The 20,502-nt window shown below is 40.3% G+C and overlaps 1 protein-coding gene across 4 annotated transcripts in view; it reads left to right on the top strand.

Moving 5' to 3' along the window:
- Nucleotides 1-20,502, top strand: part of DGKH (diacylglycerol kinase eta) — a 356,048-nt gene that overhangs the window by 294,522 nt on the left and 41,024 nt on the right. For all 4 annotated transcript variants that reach the window (XM_073580313.1, XM_073580314.1, XM_073580312.1 and 1 more), the window contains 7 exons: nt 113-223; nt 1,043-1,139; nt 4,373-4,480; nt 8,100-8,213; nt 9,165-9,299; nt 15,253-15,419; nt 18,275-18,380. In XM_073580313.1, the coding sequence (XP_073436414.1) occupies nt 113-223; nt 1,043-1,139; nt 4,373-4,480; nt 8,100-8,213; nt 9,165-9,299; nt 15,253-15,419; nt 18,275-18,380 (838 nt within the window). The remainder of the gene's footprint in view (nt 1-112; nt 224-1,042; nt 1,140-4,372; nt 4,481-8,099; nt 8,214-9,164; nt 9,300-15,252; nt 15,420-18,274; nt 18,381-20,502) is intronic.

Raw genomic sequence — 20,502 nt, 5'->3', positions numbered from 1 at the left:
CTTCTACTTTCTGAATATGGTACTTTCCTGATAATAATTTTCTATAATTCCCCTAACTGCTCCTTTAGTTTTCTTATTTATTTTATTTGCTTCTTTCTCTTTCCTTCTGCAGAGAAGGTTATTCTGAAAAATGTGTCATGAACAACTACTTTGGTATCGGTTTAGATGCCAAAATTTCCCTAGAATTTAACAACAAACGCGAGGAGCACCCTGAAAAGTGCAGGTGAGGAAGAATCGCCGTACTTGGATGTTAAATAGCATATCGTTTTAATGACAATCTGCAAACAAAGCGCTCCTTTTTTGTCTATAGATAAATCATTCTAAAAAACATGATAAAAATATTCTGATTGTGGTTTTCTACCAGTGACTTACCCTGAATGTTATCCGTGCATTTTAATGTTATGGCTGCAGATACATATATTAATGAAGCATTCCTCCAATGTGAGGACCTCTTTTTAAGGAGTCAGTTGGCAATCATGGCACCTGGCCTAGTACACAGACTATGGTTGGTCATACCGCTCTCTGCACTGCTGACTCCCTGGGACTAAAGTTTAAAAGACCTTGTAGATAAAGGTATTCCCATCCTAGTAAGTGTTGGCACATTACTTGGATATGCCATTACTCAAAGATCACTGTGGGCCCTACCTTAGGGTCCACACAATGCTTAAAATTCACATTGCTAAGGGATCTGAAATCAACCCCTTAATTGAATAGTTCTGCTCTATAGTTGCTGGTCGGTAACGTTCCTGCAAAGAGGAAAATCTGTAAAGGGGATATGGAGCAAAAGCATCGATGCAGCCGCTTCATTTACTGATGGCATATTCTAGCAATATGTCAGCTCCTACCTGAGGTGGGGAAACTCTTTAAGAGTTATTCACTTGAAAAATGGTGTAGAGACACTATTTTAGCATAAGATGTGATTTGCCTAAGGGAATATCTAAACAAAAAAATGGAACGTCCATAAGAATTGATGACATACTTTAATAAATATTTTCTTTTGTTCGCTTCATATTTCATTTAATCAATATATAATTTATTATAGAAGCCGAACGAAAAACATGATGTGGTATGGAGTCCTTGGAACCAAAGAATTACTGCAAAGAACTTATAAGAATTTGGAGCAAAAGGTTCAACTGGAGGTAACATGGAACATATCAGTCTTGTAGGAGATTCTGGGACAGATCGTTTTTTTGGAGATTGTGGAATAGATCATTCTTTTAAGAGATCATGGTGAAGATCAGTCTTTGGGGAGATTCTGGGACAGATCAGTCTTGTAGAAGATTCTGGGACTCGTTAGTTTTTTTTTTTTTAGGAAATTTTGGATCAGATCAGCCTTGTGGGAGATTCTGGATCAGATCAGCCTTGTGGGAGATTCTGGATCAGATCAGCCTTGTGGGAGATTCTGGAGCAGATCAGCCTTGTGGGAGATTCTGGAGCAGATCAGCCTTGTGGGAGATTCTGGAGCAGATCAGCCTTGTGGGAGTTTCTGGAGTAGATTAGCCTTGTGGGAGATTCTGCATCAGATCTATCTTGTGGGAGAATCTGGATCAGATCTACCTTTTGGGAGAATCTGGAGCAGATCAGCCTTGTGGGAGTTTCTGGAGCACATCAGCCCTGTGGGAGATTCTGGAGCAGATCTACCTTGTGGGAGATTCTGGAGCAGATCTACCTTGTGGGAGATTCTGGAGCAGATCTACCTTGTGGGAGATTCTGGAGCAGATCAGCCCTGTGGGAGATTCTGGAGCAGATCAGCCTTGTCGGAGATTCTGGAGCAGATCAGCCTTGTGGGAGATTCTGGATCAGATCTACCTTGTGGGAGAATCTGGATCAGATCTACCTTCTGGGAGTATCTGGATCAGATCTGCCTTGTGGGAGTTTCTGGAGCACATTAGCCCTGTGGGAGATTCTGGAGCAGATCAGCCTTGTGGGAGATTCTGGAGCAGATCATCCTTGTCAGAGATTCTGGAGTAGATCAGCCTTGTGGGAGTTTCTGGAGCAGATCAGCCTTGTGGGAGTTTCTGGAGCAGATCAGCCATGTGGGAGTTTCTGGAGCAGATCAGCCTTGTGGGAGATTCTGGAGCAGATCAGTCTAGTAAGATTTGACTAGTCTAAGGAGGATAATGGAGCATATCAGTCTTCGGGGGATTATAGATCAGAGCAGACTTCAGGGAGATTATTGAACAGTAAACCACAAGAAAACTGAAATAATTTTTTTTTTTTTTTGCCTCACTAACTTTGTAAGATTAAATATTTTATTAGTATATAAGTATAAACACTATGGGGAGACACACAAACAAAAGAAAAAAGTGCAAATTACATGCGGTAATAAAATTGACAGATGTTAAAATAAGACTGGAGGCATGCTGCATAAGCAATATCAAAAATTGCGATTTAATGTGAAACAGGATGAAGTATGTATATGTATCAGGATTAGAGGTAATCCAAATATACACTACAATTATAGCCAGCTGGGCAAGTGAGGTATAGATTGTCAAATGAATATAGGTAAGTATATAATAATGTATATTAGAGCATGTATATAATTATTAATGCATATATACACCACCACACAACTGGCAATATTAAACCAGGGATAATGGTTAACATATACCAGAATAGCAGCAGGACCTCCTCAGTGATACGCCCACCCCGACGCGTCACGCCAATGCCTGTGTCTGGGGGTTTTGTGCATATTGATTCTGTTGGTTCCACAAAACCCCTTTTCTGAGGAGATTACGGACCAGGTCTGTCTTCGGGGAGATTATAGGCCAGGTCAGTTTTTGGGGAGATTATGCACCAGGTCCGTTTTCGGGAAGATTATGCACCAGGTCAGTTTTCAGAAAGATTATGCACCAGGTCTGTCTTCGGGAAGATTATGCACCAGGTCTGTCTTCGGGAAGATTATGCACCAGGTCTAAAATCAAAAAGAGGAACAGCATCCACTCCAGGTGAAGAAGTTAATGTCTTTTTATTCTGCCAAAAAATGGATACGATGTTTTGACCATAAGGTCTTTATCAAGGTCTTTATCTGGTCGAAACGTCGTATCCATTTTTTGGCAGAATAAAAAGACATTAACCTCTTCACCTGGAGTGGATGCTGTTCCTCTTTTTGATTTTTGGCCATATGTTGGTCCCTTTGGGTCCTGGGACCCTTTGAACGTGCATCCTATTTAATTCGTGTGCTGTTGGCTGTTTCTTTTATGCACTAGGTCTGTCTTCGGGAAGATTATGCACCAGGTAGTGTTAAGGGAGATTATGCATCAGATCAGTGTTGAGGGATATTATGCTTCAGGTCAGAATTCGGGGAGATTATGGACAAGGTCAAGGTTCGAGAAGATTATGGACAAGGTCAGGGTTTGGGGAGATTATGCACCAGGTCAGTCTTTGGGGAGATTATGCACTAGGTCAGTCTTTGAGGAGATTATTCACCAGGTCAGTCTTTGGGGAGATTATGCACCAGGTCAGTCTTTGGGGAGATTATGCACCAGGTCAGTCTTTGGGGAGATTATGCACCAGGTCAGTCTTTGGGGAGATTATGCACCAGGTCAGTCTTTGGGGAGATTATGCACCAGGTCAGTCTTTGAGGAGATTATTCACCAGGTCAGTCTTTGGGGAGATTATGCACCAGGTCAGTCTTTGGGGAGATTATGCACCAGGTCAGTCTTTGGGGAGATTATGCACCAGGTCAGTCTTTGGGAAGAGTATGCACCAGGTCAGTCTTTGGGGAGATTATGCACCAGGTCAGTCTTTGGGGAGATTATGCACCAGGTCAGTCTTTGGGGAGATTATGTACCAGGTCAGTCTTTGGGGAGATTATGCACCAGGTCAGTCTTTGGGGAGATTATGCACCAGGTCAGTCTTTGGGGAGATTATGCACCAGGTCAGTCTTTGGGGAGATTATGCACCAGGTCAGTCTTTGGGGAGATTATGCACCAGGTCAGTCTTTGGGGAGATTATGCACCAGGTCAGTCTTTGGGGAGATTATGCACCAGGTCAGTCTTTGGGGAGATTATGCACCAGGTCAGTCTTTGGGGAGATTATGCACCAGGTCAGTCTTTGGGGAGATTATACACAAGGTCAGTCTTCGGGGAGATTATGGTTGTCTATTATATTGCTATAAGCTAAAGTGGCTGCACAGTGTAGTACAAAATGTGTATAAAAGCTGTACTCTATACACTCTATACAGTATCATTATAAAATGTAGCCGTACTTTACTGTAACTATTTTCTATATAGCTAGGGGCTAATTGAAGTGCTTGAATTCTTGTCTGCATACTCTTTGTGTTGACTGTGTCTTGAATTATATAAATTCTGGTCATGCAGCGGCCTCTTGATGTTTTGTTCAATATCCTCCATTGTTTTCTTTTTGGCAGTGTGATGGCCAGTACATCCCCCTCCCAAGTCTCCAGGGCATTGCGGTGTTAAACATTCCTAGCTATGCTGGCGGCACCAATTTCTGGGGTGGAACTAAAGAGGATGATGTAAGTAAAGCAGAACAGAGGAAGCCTATGTCAGACTTTCTTTACATGGCTTTGTTTTTTTCTTGCCTAGTCATATAAGATCTGCATACACTTTCCTTTCCTGGTGGTATTCTTAGTCCAGTAGCTGCTGCAGATTCCTCATAGCAGTGCTATTTTAGGCGTGGGAACTTCTGTACATTTAGCACAGGAATCTTGTCGTAGAATAAAAAAAAAACTAAAATAACAAAGATTCTTGATGACTGAGACATTTACGGTAGATTTCACAGTGAGATAAGAAAACTCTGTATGAGTGGTCCTGCATGTGGCCTTCAGTCATATTATTTACTGCTCCTTTTGACCTGTTGCATTTCCAACAAGAACTTGATATCAATAGGGATGAAATTTGGGCAAGTATTGAACATCTGAAATGAAGTGTCAAGCTTGTAGCTGAGTGAAATTGCATCCTCCAATAAACCGGTTAATTTTTTTCTAGCACAAAAGGTTGATAGTCTGTGTTCACTTAGGTTCTGTTTTTTTTTTTTTGCTAAAACTCTCCAAAACCTTGGAGTTCAATATTGGAGAGTTGGGGTATTGGGGTATCTGCACATGACATTTTAAGACATGGGCTTCCTTAGATTTTACTGAAGTTTGACTAGATTAAACTACTTCAGGGTTGCCCTCGTTTTTGCAGCTGTATTGAGAAGAAAAAAAAAATTAATAAATATATATATAATTTTGTTTTCCACACTAGCCACTAGCAATTTTTTTTTAGATTCATACCTCCTGTCTTTTTAGGAAGAGTTTTCAGCAATCTCATTATAATAAGAGGCAGAAATACAGTGACTGGTAACCTCAGAGCTGATTTCACAAGATCTACCAGTCGCAATAGGGGATGTCACTGCTTCACATGTGCCCCTCCATTAGAATTGACATTTTCACACGCTCATTAGACGCTTCACTACAAAAGATAAATCTACTGCTTCTAATGTATATGTGCATTTCCTGAAAGAACAGTAAGGGCTTTCTCACACCAGCGTATAACTCATGTAAATCGTATAAAATCATCCGATTTTTTTTTTTTTTTTTTTCGGATAGCACCCGGACCAATATTTATTGCCTGATCACACACTCTCTTTAAGAATGGACTAATGCACCTTTAGCTGCTACTGTTTTGTATTGTGATAAATGTCTCATGGATAAGAAAAATATTAAAGGAACTTTCATGCTAGAAAATTACTATAAGCCTTTTACTTTAAGTATTTTTGACTTATGAGGACACAATTTGTAATGTCCTGATTATGAGTGGAGGCATAGCCATAATCATCTGGATGATATGTCTGACATTCATTGTGATGTGTCACATATTCTGGCAATCTTGAGAAGTTTTCTTCATGATTGAATACGGTATATTATTATTTTTTCTGCCCTTCCCAGCCCTATTCTTAGTGCTGATGCTCCTGCTCCATGTTCCCGACTGATACAGACATATAGAAATATCATCCTGTGTTTGTCATGTGACTAACGAACAGATAAGAGTTGCCCTCTCATAAGGAGAAGTGCCAATGGCTGCCAGATGCCAACAATTCATTTGCACTTTTACGATCTTCTAGGAAATAAAGCACAGTCAAATAGTCTGATAACATCCTCAAAATACAGTTTGTGAATATTTATATATACAGCTCTGGCAAAAATTAAGAGACCACTGCACAGTTTTATAAAAATCAGCTTCTCTACATGTCTGACAGCCATTCCATTCCAGTGTCAGTTGAATTCCAACCAGAGTACCCCTCATTCTACTTAATGTGCTTCTCATTAGGTGATCACCTGAACCAAATTTTATTTAATGAAGGAAAGTATAAAAACCCTGATGTGGTGTTCACAATCCCTTGCAATAGGACAAGCTGGATGGCAAAGCAAGTGCTAGTAATATCCCAAAAGTAATAGGAATAAAAAAATAACTTTTAACCATGCCAAATGAGTTGAAAAGAAAAGTCTTGAGTGAGGAAAAGAAGGGCTCAATTCTGGCTTTACTAGCAGAGGGATACAGTGAGCGTCATGTTGTCTCCATCCTTAAAATTTCTAAGATGGAAGTTCATTACAACAAGGTCAAGCAGCAGACATTGGGGACAACAAAGCTACAGACCGGCAGAGGGCGAAAACGACTCTCCACTGACCGGAATGACCGTCATCTTATTTGAATGTCACTCAGCAACCGCAGGATGACATCAAGTGACCTACAAAAGGAATGGCAAATAGCAGCCGGGGTGAAGTGCACATCAAGAACAGTTCGTAACAGGCTCCTAGAGGCAGGGCTCAAGTCATGTAATGCTAGAAACAAGCCTTTCATCAATGAGAAGCAAAGGAGAGCCAGGCTGAAGTTTGCCAAAGGCCATTAGGATTGGACCATAGAGGACTGGAGTAAGGTAATTTTCTCTGATGAGTCTAATTTTCATCTTTGACCAATACCTGGTCTAATGGTTAGATGGAGACATGGAGAGGCGTACAAACCACAGTGTCTTGCACCCGATGTGAAATTTGGTGGAGGATCGGTGATGATCTGGGGATGTTTCAGCAAGGCTGGAATTGGGCAGGTTATTCTTTGCGAAGGATGTATGAGTCAAGCTGCAAACAAGGTTATCCTGGAAAAACAGTTGATTCCTTCTGCTCAGGCAATGTTCCCCAACTCTGAGGACTGGTTTTTCCAGTAGGCAATGCGCCATGCCACACAGCTAGGTCAATCATTGTAAGGACCACCACATGAAATCCCTATCATGGCCAGCCCAATCTCCAGACCTGAACCCCATTGAAAACCTCTGGAATGTAATCAAGAGGAAGATGGATAGTCACAAGCCATCAAGCAAAGAAGAGCTGCTTAAATTTATGTACCAGGAGTGGCATAAGGTCACCCAAAAGCAGTGTGAAAGACTGGTGAAAAGCATGCCAAGACGCATGAAAGCTGTGATTAAAAATCATGGTTATTCCACAAAATATTGATTTCTGAACTCTTCCTGAGTTAAAACATTAGTATTGTTGTTTCTAAATGATTATAAACTTGTTTTCTTAGAATTATTTGAGGTCTGCAAGCACTGTATTTTTTTGTTATTTTGACCATTTCTCATTTTCTGAAAATAAATACAAAATTTAGTGCTTGGAAATGCGAAGACATGTCAGTAGTTTATAGACTAAAGGAGTAATTTACATTTTGCTCAAAAATATACCTATAAAGAGAAAAATCAGACAAACTGAAAATTTTGCAGTGGTCTCTTAATTTTTGTCAGAGCTATATATTACATTAGTACTCAATGACCAAGAGCTACCTTCCATATCTTCCTGGATTGCAGCTCTATTACGCTAGACATTAGGCGGTCACTCGTTTTGCTGCTATTCTTAGTAGAGATTTTTTTTTAAATTGGAAATCTATATTTTCAATTAATGTTGTGGAAGTCATTAACTCCCCCAGTGAAATAAAGGGCCGATTTTTATTTATTTGTATTTTCACAATTAACCATTCAATAGTGCCCCCTAGTGTTCGCTGTCACTAAAGCTCTCTAGAGCTAGGATGGCAGAAATAGACCAGATTCCTCTGGGTTGTCATGTTGGATATATAAGTATTGCCATTGCTGTTATTTGTTCACCTCAGATATTTGGTGCGCCTTCGTTTGATGATAAAATCCTGGAGGTGGTGGCAGTATTTGGGAGCATGCAGATGGCCGTTTCTAGGGTGATCAAGCTTCAGCACCACAGAATAGCTCAGGTAAGCTTAAAGTAATTTACATGCTAATATGATTTCAGTGTATGTGGGGATATCTCCATGCTTTACTTTCTACTGATTTTAAAGGTTAAAGTGGATGTCATGCAGAAATGGTTCCCTAGCTTTGTGAAGAAAAATAAAGGGGGTGCATTCATCCTGAGTTTGCAGTGTCTGATGTATACATCAGATAGCTTTCTTCCTGTATGGATTGAGTGTATGTATCTGATGTTTTCTAGTGTATATTCATGTTAGACTGGTACCTGCCATGTGCAAAAACATGTGCTGCATCTTCATGGAGTGTTTTTATTGCGCTCCCTTTTCCCCCTCGCGCTCCCTTTTCCCCTCGTGCTCCCTTTTCCCCTCGCGCTCCTTTTTCCCCTCGCGCTTCCTTTTCCCCTCGCGCTCCCGAATATCATGCAGGGGAAAAAGTCAATACTCCCAGAGATGGATCTCTGTTAACACCCTCTGGTTCTTAGGATATTAACTTCACAAGCTAACATCTCCTGAAATGAGAAATTAGGAAAACTAAAAACTGTTTTATTCAGCTCTGCAGTTTTTATTAAATGATGTGGCCAGTTTAACATGCTCAGACAGGTGAAATGTTCTTTTTAAACAGGTGTTGTGTATTTCAGATTACAATATCCAAATCTCTCCCACGTTTCTACTGGTTTTAATCTGTAGTCCCATGTTAATCTAAGTTCTGTTTGAGACCTTAAGAATCCTACATGTATAGATGACATAGGGTAATAAGTCTGGCATTTATGGGTCCTTACTGCAAGTCTGTGTTGTTGTTTTTTTCTGTTGAAAATAAAAGCATGGCATTCTGCAATGTAGTTTATATGTATGATGGTATTATCCCCTAGAAGAATTACTCTGTACATAAGGTATCCAGCAAAGCTCCCCTAATGAACAGTATATAAATTGTTTTCTTCTTTTGTGTTTTTCTTCCCTCAGTGTCGATCTGTGAAGATCACCATCCTTGGAGAAGAGGGGGTTCCAGTACAGGTTGATGGAGAAGCTTGGATCCAGCCTCCTGGGGTTATAAAAATTGTGCACAAAAACCGGGCCCAGATGTTAACCAGGGACAGAGTAAGTCCAATTAAGGTTATCTGTAGAATTACCATTTCTGATTTTTTTTGATGGCTATTAACCTTTTCTCGGAATATGTTCTTCTTAGCTGGATCTTAACAGTTTAAATAATGGAGCAATTTCTGGTTTCATTCTAATTTTCCAGTCACATAATTGATGCAAAAATGTAATTCTGGATTATCCTTGCTGCAAGAAATGACTAGCGCTTTGAGTCATGTCTATAAATATTTTACTATCTTGCTGTGTTGTTCATTTATGAGCACGGCAACAAAAATGGTTATATCTGTTACATAAACCAAATGTGTAGTGTATACCAGTGTTTCCATTCCAAATGGTGATGACATCGTCTTGCTATATGAGCCCTGCAGCCAATCAGCGGCCACCATTAGTCTGCTGCGCTCTCACTTTTTCTGCTTGTCAGAGGCTAATCCGAAGGAAGTGAGAGCACAGCAGTCCAATGGCGGTATCTGATTGGCTGCTGCATCTACGCGACCTAACAATGTCACACAAACCCCGGGGGACTCTGTGCCAACAGTGCTGGAGCGGATCTGGTGCAGGTGGTATGGATCATTTGTATTTTGCAAGGGGGATTACTTAATTTATAAAGGGGTTGTCCAAGTAAGTGCAACTCCTTTTAAGCAAGGCATATGAGATGTAAAGATCTGAGAAAAAAATGGAGCTTTCATTAAACATATAGAGCAAATCTGTTAAACCTGGGATCTTTCTCCCCACGTTTTCTGCCATGCGCAACTTTCCTTTTCTTACCTGTTTCGGATAGTTGAATTTTGACTTGTCTGCTAAGCTGTTTTTAGAATTTGGAGTCTGCTTTCCTACGATTCCAATAATTTAATCCTGCGGCAGTGTCATCAATCATTGTGAGATGTTTTCCCCGTGTGCGGTTATAGACTGCTGAGCAGTGACATCCCGTAACATGATGGACGTGCACCAAGCTGACATTCTCTATACATTTTATTGAGGGGAACTTAGGAGATAAAGTGAGTTTGGTGTGATTGATGGTGCTAAATATTGAGGTAATATCTTTGGGTATAGACAGTGATACATAAGAGTAGAACGGAGCTGGATCTGCTTAGAATAAAGAGCAGATGACTGATTAGACTCATGCGTCAGCTCACAGTAACAGGCTGTTCTTTCTGGCTTGTTTTGTCAGACATGATTTCCCTATTCTGACGGTACAACTAGGACATAACAAATGGGCTATTTCTGGGCTTTGATATTTGAAAAGACCCTTGTCCCCAGCATCTTTCATATAATAATTCTGGCTAAAAGTGATACACCATAGTCCTAAACTAACGTCAGCGAAGGAAGGAATGTAAGTGAAGAGGTTGTGTCAGTTCTCATAACAGCTTAGTATAATAGAGGAAACACGCAGGAGCATCTCTTCTTAGAACTGTACATTTTGCTGGTCCTTATATACAATGGGTACGGAAAGTATTCACACCCCTTTGAATTTACCAAATGGCTGCAATGAAACAAAGAGTGAAAAATGTAAAGGGGTCTGAATACTTTCTGTACCCACTGTGTGTGTGTATATATATATATATATATATATATATATATATATATATATATATATATATATATATATATATATATATATATATATATACAGTCATATGTAAAAGTTTGGGCACCCCTATTAATGTTAACCTTTTTTCTTTATAACAATTTTGGTTTTTGCAACAGCTATTTCAGTTTCATATATCTAATAACTGATGGACTCAGTTATATTTCTGGATTCAAATGAGGTTTATTGTACTAACAGAAAATGTGCAATCTGCATTTAAACAAAATTTGACCAGTGCAAAAGTATGGGCACCCTTATCATTTTCTTGATTTGAACACTCCTAACTACTTTTTACTGACTTCCTGAAGCACTAAATTGGTTTTGTATCCTCATTAAGCTTTGAACTTCATAGCCAGGTGTATCAAATCATGAGAAAAGGTATTTAAGGTGGCCACTTGCAAGTAGTTCTCCTATTTGATTCTGCTATGAAGAGTGGCATCATGGGCTCCTCAAAACAGCTCTCAAATGATCTGAAAACAAAGATTATTCAACATAGCTTTTCAGGGGAAGGATACAAAAAGTTGTCTCAGAGATTTAACCTGTCAGTTTCCACTGTGAGGAACATAATAAGGAAATGGAAGAACACAGGTACAGTTCTTGTTAAGCCCAGAAGTGGCAGGCCAAGAAAAATATCAGAAAGGCAGAGAAGAAGAATGGTGAGAACAGTCAAGGACAATCCACAGACCACCTCCAAAGACCTGCAGCATCATCTTGCTGCAGATGGTGTCACTGTGCATCGGTCAACAATACAGCGCACTTCGCACAAGGAGAAGCTGTATGGGAGAGTGATGCGAAAGAAGCCGTTTCTGCAAGCACGCCACAAACAGAGTCGCCTGAGGTATGCAAAAGCACATTTGGACAAGCCAGTTACATTTTGGAAGAAGGTCCTGTGGACTGATGAAACAAAGATTGAGTTGTTTGGTCATACAAAAAAGCATTATGCATGCGCTGTATTGTTGACCGATGCACAGTGACACCATCTGCAGCAAGATGATGCTGCAGGTCTTTGGAGGTGGTCTGTGGATTGTCCTGGACTGTTCTCACCATTCTTCTTCTCTGCCTTTCTGATATTTTTCTTGGCCTGCCACTTCTGGGCTTAACAAGAACTGTACCTGTGTTCTTCCATTTCCTTACTATGTTCCTCACAGTGGAAACTGACTGGTTAAATCTCTGAGACAACTTTTTGTATCCTTCCCCTGAAAAGCTATGTTGAATAATCTTTGTTTTCAGATCATTTGAGAGTTGTTTTGAGGAGCCCATGATGCCACTCTTTATAGGAGAATCAAATAGGAGAACTACTTGCAAGTGGCCACTTTAAATACCTTTTCTCATGATTTGATACACCTGGCTATGAAGTTCAAAGCTCAATGAGGTTACAAAACCAATTTAGTGCTTCAGGAAGTCAGTAAAAAGTAGTTAGGAGTGTTCAAATCAAGAAAATGATAAGGGTGCCCATACTTTTGCACCGGTCAAATTTTGTTTAAATGCAGATTGCACATTTTCTGTTAGTACAATAAACCTCATTTGAATCCAGAAATATAACTGAGTCCATCAGTTTTTAGATATATGAAACTGAAATACCTGTTGCAAAACCCAAAATTGTTATAAAGAAAAAAGGTTAACATTAATAGGGGTGCCCAAACTTTTACATATGACTGTGTGTGTGTGTGTGTGTGTGTGTGTGTATGTGTATGTATGTATGTATGTATGTATATATATATATATATATATATATATATATATATAGTGTGTTCCTCCTGGAAATTTATAAATAGATCGGCGTCTGGACATTACCAGTTGGGGCATGACTGCACAATGACTCTGTCCAACCAGTGCTGACTGTTACAAGGGGGGAATGTTAACTCCCCGTTTTCTATATAATCGTAAATATTCAGGAGGATTAACAGAAGGACAACACTGACTTAAAAGGAAAGTTGCTCCAGAATAGTTATTTTGTGGGGAATATATGATTTTACTAAGATGAACATGTTAGGAATAGTGATTACTCCTTTATAAGCTGCAGGCTGCTAGCTGATTTTTTTTATTTTATTTTTTAAATGTTATTGCAGAGTTGACGAAGGCCAATATTTGACACATACCGGTAGTTTAAAAGGATCACTAAGCTAAAACTTAACACGATAATATTGGACATGTGTGGTAGGTAACCTGTCTAGAGGTTTTTACAACTGGAGATGGTGGCAGTACACCTTTTTTCTTTACTACCACATGGTCTTCCCATTGGAGATTTTTTACATACAGCGTCTCTTAAAGGAGTTTTCCGGGTGAAAGGTTCCCCAGGGGCTTGGAGCAGTAAAAATAACAAATTAAATGATAGGCTACTATCAGCACCCGCCTGGATCCAGCACAGGCCGCTCCTGGTTCTGAGCTGACACAGGAAAAGGAAACTTCACTGTTTCACCATCAGTTGGATCTGCTGCAGCCTGTGATTAGCTGCAGTGGTTAGGTGACTTGAACAGCATGTCATGTCATAAGCAGCATGTCTCCTAACTGCTGCAGCCAATCACAGACCACATTGGTCCTCCTTATGGTGGAAAAGTGACGTCTCCTTTCCCTTTGTCAGTGTTGCCTGCCCTGGATACAGGTGGGTGCTGATAGGAGTATCATTTATTTTGACCACTTCTGGGGAACATTTTTGTGCTCATTGAACCCCTTTACGTTTCATTACATGAGCTCATATTCAGCAATTGAGCTTTTGCAACAATGATTTTTCCTGTGCAGTGAAATACTTATGGGTCGGCTGATTGGGTAGTTTATGCGAGTCATTAAATTATCATTGTTGGCAGCGCATCACCGTGTGAAAAGAGGGAATGTGCTGCTGAAAACATGCATGCTGTAGGAGGACAGGACAATTGTATGAATAGTTCTGTGTCTATGCATGTAGATTAATCCCTAATTAGGGCAGCACGGTGGCTCAGTGGATAGCACTGCAGCACTGGGGTCATGGGGTCGAATCATCAACATCTGCAAGGAGTTTGTATGTTCTCCCCGTGTTTGCGTGGGTTTCCTCCGGGTACTCCGGTTTTTTTCCCACATTCCAAAGACATACTAATAGGAAATTTAGATTTGCATATATAGGAAGGAGAGAAGTCCGGCTTTCAGGATCGCGCTGTTCCAGTCCAAAGTTCACAAGGAGTTAATCCAAGGACCAAGCAGTGATTATAACTTTCTTTTTATTCCATAAACTCTACGCATTTCGTGTACACTTCCTCAGGAGCAAAGTTACCGGACTTCTCTCCTTCCTATATATGCAATTCTAGTGACCGGCTGATTGCTGCAGTTCATCGGATCCTACCCATTTGTGCTTATGGTTGTTGTGTTCCATACAACTGAACCAGGTGAGTGGATCCATATCTGTGAAACGTTTATATCATTGGATAAGACCCTATTGTGCGCTTCTGTCTCCCCGTTTTTTTATAGGAAATTTAGATTGTGAGCCCCATCGGGGACAGTGATGATAATGTGTGCAAACTGTAAAGCGCTGCGGAATATGTTAGCGCTATATAAAAAATTTTTTTTTTTAAATTAATCAGCACATGAAACGGGCCATAAACGAGTGCTGATTGACTTGCATATATAATATAGTTGCTTATAGTGAATAGATGATTGTATTCCACTGCAGAGCTTATGTGCAAAATTTCTATGTTGCAGTCAGAGGACATGAGAAATAGGATGCTCTGTGTTTAGATAGTGGTCCATGGCCAGCTCTGGAATGACATAGGATAGCATGCTGAGTTAATTCATGTAAGTAAAGTGGTTGAATACCCAAGACTAAACAACTGCATCATAAGGGTACCCAGCTCTGCTGCACAATGATCTGGACCAGGGAGTGCTGATTTATCTTTATACTAGATGCTCCTGCTGTTTTGCAGATTTCTAGGCAACTAGACCCCTGCCTGCCTCGCGTGCCTGGAGAGCTTTCACGTGTACTCTAAGGACCAATCTATATCTACACTGATATATAGTAATCCTACAATGTTGCAGAAATATAGCTACTTGCATGGTCAGAGTCCAGCACAATACTTGCTCATTGAGTCTGATACAAAAGCATGAGGCACAGAGATTAGCTAAAATAAGGGATACTACAGTTTCCTATTTTACTTATTCATTGGGGAGCTCCAACCGCAGCACATACACGACTGGACAGCCATAAGCTGCTGCGAGGAGACCCTTCTAATGAGATCTTAACTATGTGGTGCAGGCATTGATTAACAAACCAACCAGAAACCATCCAAGTGCCATTTATACTGGAATCAATACAAGGTATAGCAGTATGTATTTATCCAGAGATCAGTGAACTGGGAGGTTTATAAAGTGCTGACCTTTGTGTATAAATTGCTCTCTGAACAGGCTTTTGAGAATACACTAAAGTCCTGGGAAGATAAGCAGAAGTATGACTCCTGCAAGCCGGCCCTTCGCCCGCACCTATACTCTCCACAAGCCGTGGACTTGGCTTCAGAAGATGAAGTCGCTCTAATTAATCTCTGCTCCCGGGCTGCAGAGGAACTCATTTCTAGGTAGGTTTCTTCCCTAGGTGTTTCTGTGCTGGTTTTATGTGAGCAATGTGTGATGTGACATGTGCACCTGCTGTGCTGCTGGGTACTTGCTGGTCACCTGCTGTGCTGCTGAGTACTTGCTGGGCACCTGCTGTGCTGCTGAGTACCTGCTGGGCTCCTGCTTTGCTGCTGGGTACTTGCTGGTCACCTGCTGTGCTGCTGAGTACTTGCTGGGCACCTGCTGTGCTGCTGGGTATTTGCTGAACACCTGCTGTGCTGCTGGCTACTTGCGGAGCGCATGCTGTGCTGCTGGGGACTTGCTGAGTGCCTGCTGTGCTGCTGGGTATTTGCTAAACACCTGCTGTGCTGCTGTTTTCTTGAGGAGCGCATGCTGTGCTGCTGGGTACTTGCTGGGCACCTGCTGTGCTGCTGGGTACTTGCTGGGCACCTGCTGTGCTGCTGGGTATTTGCTGAACGCCTGCTGTGCTGCTGGCTACTTGCAGAGCGCATGCTGTGCTGCTGGGTACCTGCTGTGCTGCTTGGTACTTGCTGGGCTCCTGCTGTGCTGCTTGGTACTTGCTGGGCTCCTGCTGTGCTGCTGGCTACTTGCTGAGCGCCTGCTGTGCTGCTGGCTACTTGCTGAGCGCCTGCTGTGCTGTTGGGTACTTGCTGGGCTCCTGCTGTGCTGTTGGGTACTTGCTGGGCACCTGCTGTGCTGCTGGGCACCTGCTGTGCTGCTGGGCACCTGCTGTACTGCTGGGTATTTGCTGAGCGCCTGCTGTGCTGCTTGGTATTTGCTGAGCTCCTGCTGTGCTGCTGGGTATTTGCTGAGCTCCTGCTGTGCTGCTGGGTGCTTGCTGAGCTCCAGATGCTAAACTAATGTACAGTATACTGATGGTGTCATAGGATGCCCACCTAACATGGCACTTCCAATAGAGGGATTCTCGGAATGCTCTTCAATACCAAGTATTTTTCTCGCCATATGCAGCAGATAGGCAGTCAACAGCTTTGATAATACATATATAATTGTACCTTATTGATACACATGACAGATTTCTAAACACCAAAACATGATATGCAGTCTATCAGAAAATCTGAACAAGCCGCTGACAACTTCATAGCTTGTGTATCATACCCACTTTTTCACTCACACATTGAGGACATTGGCCTGTCGTTCTGGAATCCAGCTTTTGAATTACATGGCACCATGTCTATTGTCTCCACTTGTTCTGACCCTAAAAGTTAAAGGGGTATTCCCATCTCAAAGATCCTATCCCAATATGTAGTAGTTATACTAATAATAACAATTAATAATATTATTAGCTAAAGCCTCCAATTAGAAATGTATTATAGTTCTTCTGATTTGCTAATTCACTTACCTTATGTGCAGGGTCGTAACCATGGATACCTACCTACTACATATTGGGATAGGATTGTGGAGATGGGAATACCCTTTTAAATAATAATGTAAGTTATTTAAAGAAAATGTGTCATCAGAAAATGACAAGTTATTTACATAATTTTTTTTAAGCTAAGGGGAACCTGACAGCAGGCTGTTCTCCCCCATCAAGTGTTGGCAGTGTTGTATCTATCGGCTTCCTAAAAACTCTTGTACTGAGGTTTTTATGTGTTTTTGTATGTGCTGAAAAACTGAAATTTAATTTTGGTGTTCCTATCAAAGAACTAGTCTGGGAACGCACATCTCTACTCTTCGTTGGGACAGGAGCAATGACATTAAATGTCATTTTTGCAGTAAATACAACAACACATAGAATAAAGACCTTGTTACAGGAGCATAACACAGCATGCTAACACGTTATTGGGGTAAATTCTACCTTCAGGTTCCTTTTACATTATTAACCAGTGAAAATGTTTTTGTTCGATTTTTTTCCACATCACTTTTTAAATTTCAAATATAAATAAATAAAAATTTAGCAATATTCCCTCTGGCCACTAGGTCTTATTCAAGATTGTACTTCCTGCTCTATAGAGCACACTTTTCTACAGTCTCATTATCATCACAGTCAGGATTACAATGAAATGTAACACCCCTATAAACAGTTGATAATACAGGATCAAACATTCCCATAGGTAATATTACGGCTCCCCCTTTTTTTCCTCCTTTAACAGTGACATTTACCCAGATTGCAGCATTCCCAGTTTGTACTTCTGTCCAAATAGGATCTGAATAATGGTTTTTGCTGTGCCCAACAGTATATCCAACAGTATATTATACCTAGTGGTCAGTGTGAAAGATGTAATTTTTTTTGTAAATATAAATAGTAATTTGAAAAATAGAGCAAACAATGTTTAAAATCTAAATTGATCATAAAAACATTTAAACAGTGGGTCCTGTTCTGATGACATTCCCTTTTAAAGTGAATGTATGTTTGGTTGGGCGACCTTCATTTCATAATACGTGTATATTGTAAAATATCACAGTCACATATTATATATGTAAGACAGCAGTGACATCTTGTGGAGAAGGTAGGTATTGCAAATTAATAATACGAGTTTGCTTGTTATTTACCTATTTAATTTTTTTAAAACTCAGAAATTACGGTGCTGCATACAAAAATATTAGGTTATTATTTCAACATTTTCCTGTTTATTTTCCTAATGTTTTTGTTTATTTCCAAGACTTGCTTCAGCATATAAAATCATTAACATCTGAAACATTAGAAAATAACATCATTTTCTTTTGATTAAATTTTATGAGTAAGGATATTTTCTCTTTCAGTAACTAATCACTGCTGATAATAAAAATGTTATGGATATGATATAACGTTTTCAGAATTTCCTAGTCAATGAGGACCATTGTCAACTAAAGGTGCACTAAATAATCATAGCTGAATGTACTTTTTTTTTCCCCTCAGAATATGTGAAGCTGCAAAAACGCATGGCTTGCTGGAGCAAGAGTTGGCACATGCAGTGAATGCCTGCTCACATGCACTAAATAAAGCCAATCCCAGGTTTCCTGAGGTAGGTCAGCACATGTTGGGAATGAACCTTTTGGGCTCTTTTAGGCCTGTTTCGCACATCATTTTTTTTTTTTTGGTCAGTCAAAATCCGCTAAAATAACGGATCCGTTCCTGTACTGACTGGAAGCGCTGCAGAGAGAGAGAAAATATTTTTCAGCCGCCAGAACGGAGTTTAGGGTTAAATTTTGCGGCTGAGTGAAGTCTTTCGGGCATGCGCAGTGAGAAATGCGGATCCTGCCGCCCGAAAAAACGTTGCATGGTCCGTTCGGGCATGTCGGCGGACGTCAAAATTTTGTCGGATCCGCAAAAAAACGGATGGCCATCCGTCAAGATCCGCCGGTAATGCCACTCAATGGGAAAAAAAACGGATCCGCCAAGAAAAATGGCAGATCTGTTTTTTTTTGCAAAACCGCGAATTTTGACTGATGGACACAAAGGGATGTGTGAAACAGGCCTTATATGAAAGTGTCCAAGAGCGCAAAAATGTGGATGTTCCCTTACTTTACAGTATTGTGGCATTGCTATACCAATACTCCCTGATTACCATGTGTGATATTTGTTTTATCCAGCTACTTATAATGCTGGAATTACATAGTGATGTTTACCTTGTCCATGCAGAAAAAATGTGGAACTGATGGGTTGTCCATGATGTAAATCTGAAAATATTAATTGTGGGATGAGGGAAGAATTTTAATCTGTATCTTTTCAAGATTTTAATTCTTTACAGTGGTCCTTAAATAATCCATGAGGGTCTAGCAGTATAAATTTATGACAACTTTTGACACACTCAGTGCAGGAATGAATATGTCGCATGGATTTATGTCTTTTTAGATTAATTAAGGAATTTGCTCTTCAGACCTTCTGGGGTCATCACAACACAGAACCTGACCGCAATCAGAGGGCAATAAAACTTTCACTCTCCTTATCTATGAACTGTTCCAATATTTATGTTTATCCCTCTCCCATAATGATAGTTCTGCTTCACATCACTTGTCTTTTCTATTGCATTATTTCTGTGTTGTGCTGTGTATAAATATGTGATTCTTCAGATGTTCTATTAGTCTAGCCTGATGAAGAGACCTGAGTAGTCTCGAAAGCTTGCAATGTCTTACCATCTTTTCAGCCATTAAAGGGTATCAACCACTGAGGACTCTCAATTCTAAATATTTTTTAAATAATCCAGTGATTTTTGTTTTAATACAGTCTGTAACTATTCAATAACTATATATAATTCAGTGAGTATTACTTTTAGATTTTCTTTCTGTCTGAAAATTCCTGGACTCCCTTTCTTCAATTGGACCATGAGATCACTTGGTAAACCCTTGGGAATTACTTGACTTTTATGCTCACCTCTTTGGTGAAACTGGATTGACAGTTCTGCTGACGTTCTCAACTAGGGGAGACATCAACTTTGATCACATTTACAGATGATGATTGTACAGTTCATGTCACGCAGTTATATTGTAATGTCAATTCAGCCTAATGGCTATACTTTTAATATAATAGCTCATTTAGAAGAATAAAGAGGAAAGCATAATCAATGTCCTCTCAGAGATGGTTCTGGTCTCTAGCTGCCAGTGTAAGGATGTACTGGTACATCATGGGAATAAACGTCAAGACAAAATCTAGGAAACAAGATCAAGTCTAAGGAGAAGAATAGAGGAGGCTGAACTGCATGGATGAAAGTACACAGTGTATAAAAAGTGCAACGTTTGCTAGACATGCAATGATTGTATGATAGCATAGTTACAATAGTGTTTTTTTAATTACTGTGTAGTTCCTGCCTTATAATCAGAAAATTGCTTTTTATGTGGATGAATTCTAGTTGATATTTTTTTATGTTTCTCATACACATCAGATGAATGTCAGCTGAACTGGCCCTTTTTGGGGACTGATATAGCATTTACTGTATATGGGGTTGTCCTGGCTCTCATCAGTGGCAGATCTCGGAGGAAAGAAGCATTGAACACGTTGCTTTCTCCCCTGCCTAGTCATATGAGCAATAAACCACAGAGCTTGCATCTATAGATGAGCTGTAGGAAGGTGGAAAAACTGTCGGACAACTTTACGTCTCATTAAATGTGATCTTGTATAGGAACGATTTGTGTTTTTTAATAGATATG

The sequence above is a fragment of the Dendrobates tinctorius genome, unplaced genomic scaffold (genome assembly GCF_039654945.1).
Source record: "Dendrobates tinctorius isolate UK_male_01 unplaced genomic scaffold, ASM3965494v1 ptg000064l, whole genome shotgun sequence".
In the NCBI taxonomy this organism is placed as follows: domain Eukaryota; kingdom Metazoa; phylum Chordata; class Amphibia; order Anura; family Dendrobatidae; genus Dendrobates; species Dendrobates tinctorius.
Note: the sequence above shows the minus strand (reverse complement) of the source record. Positions and strands in the feature narration are given on the sequence as shown.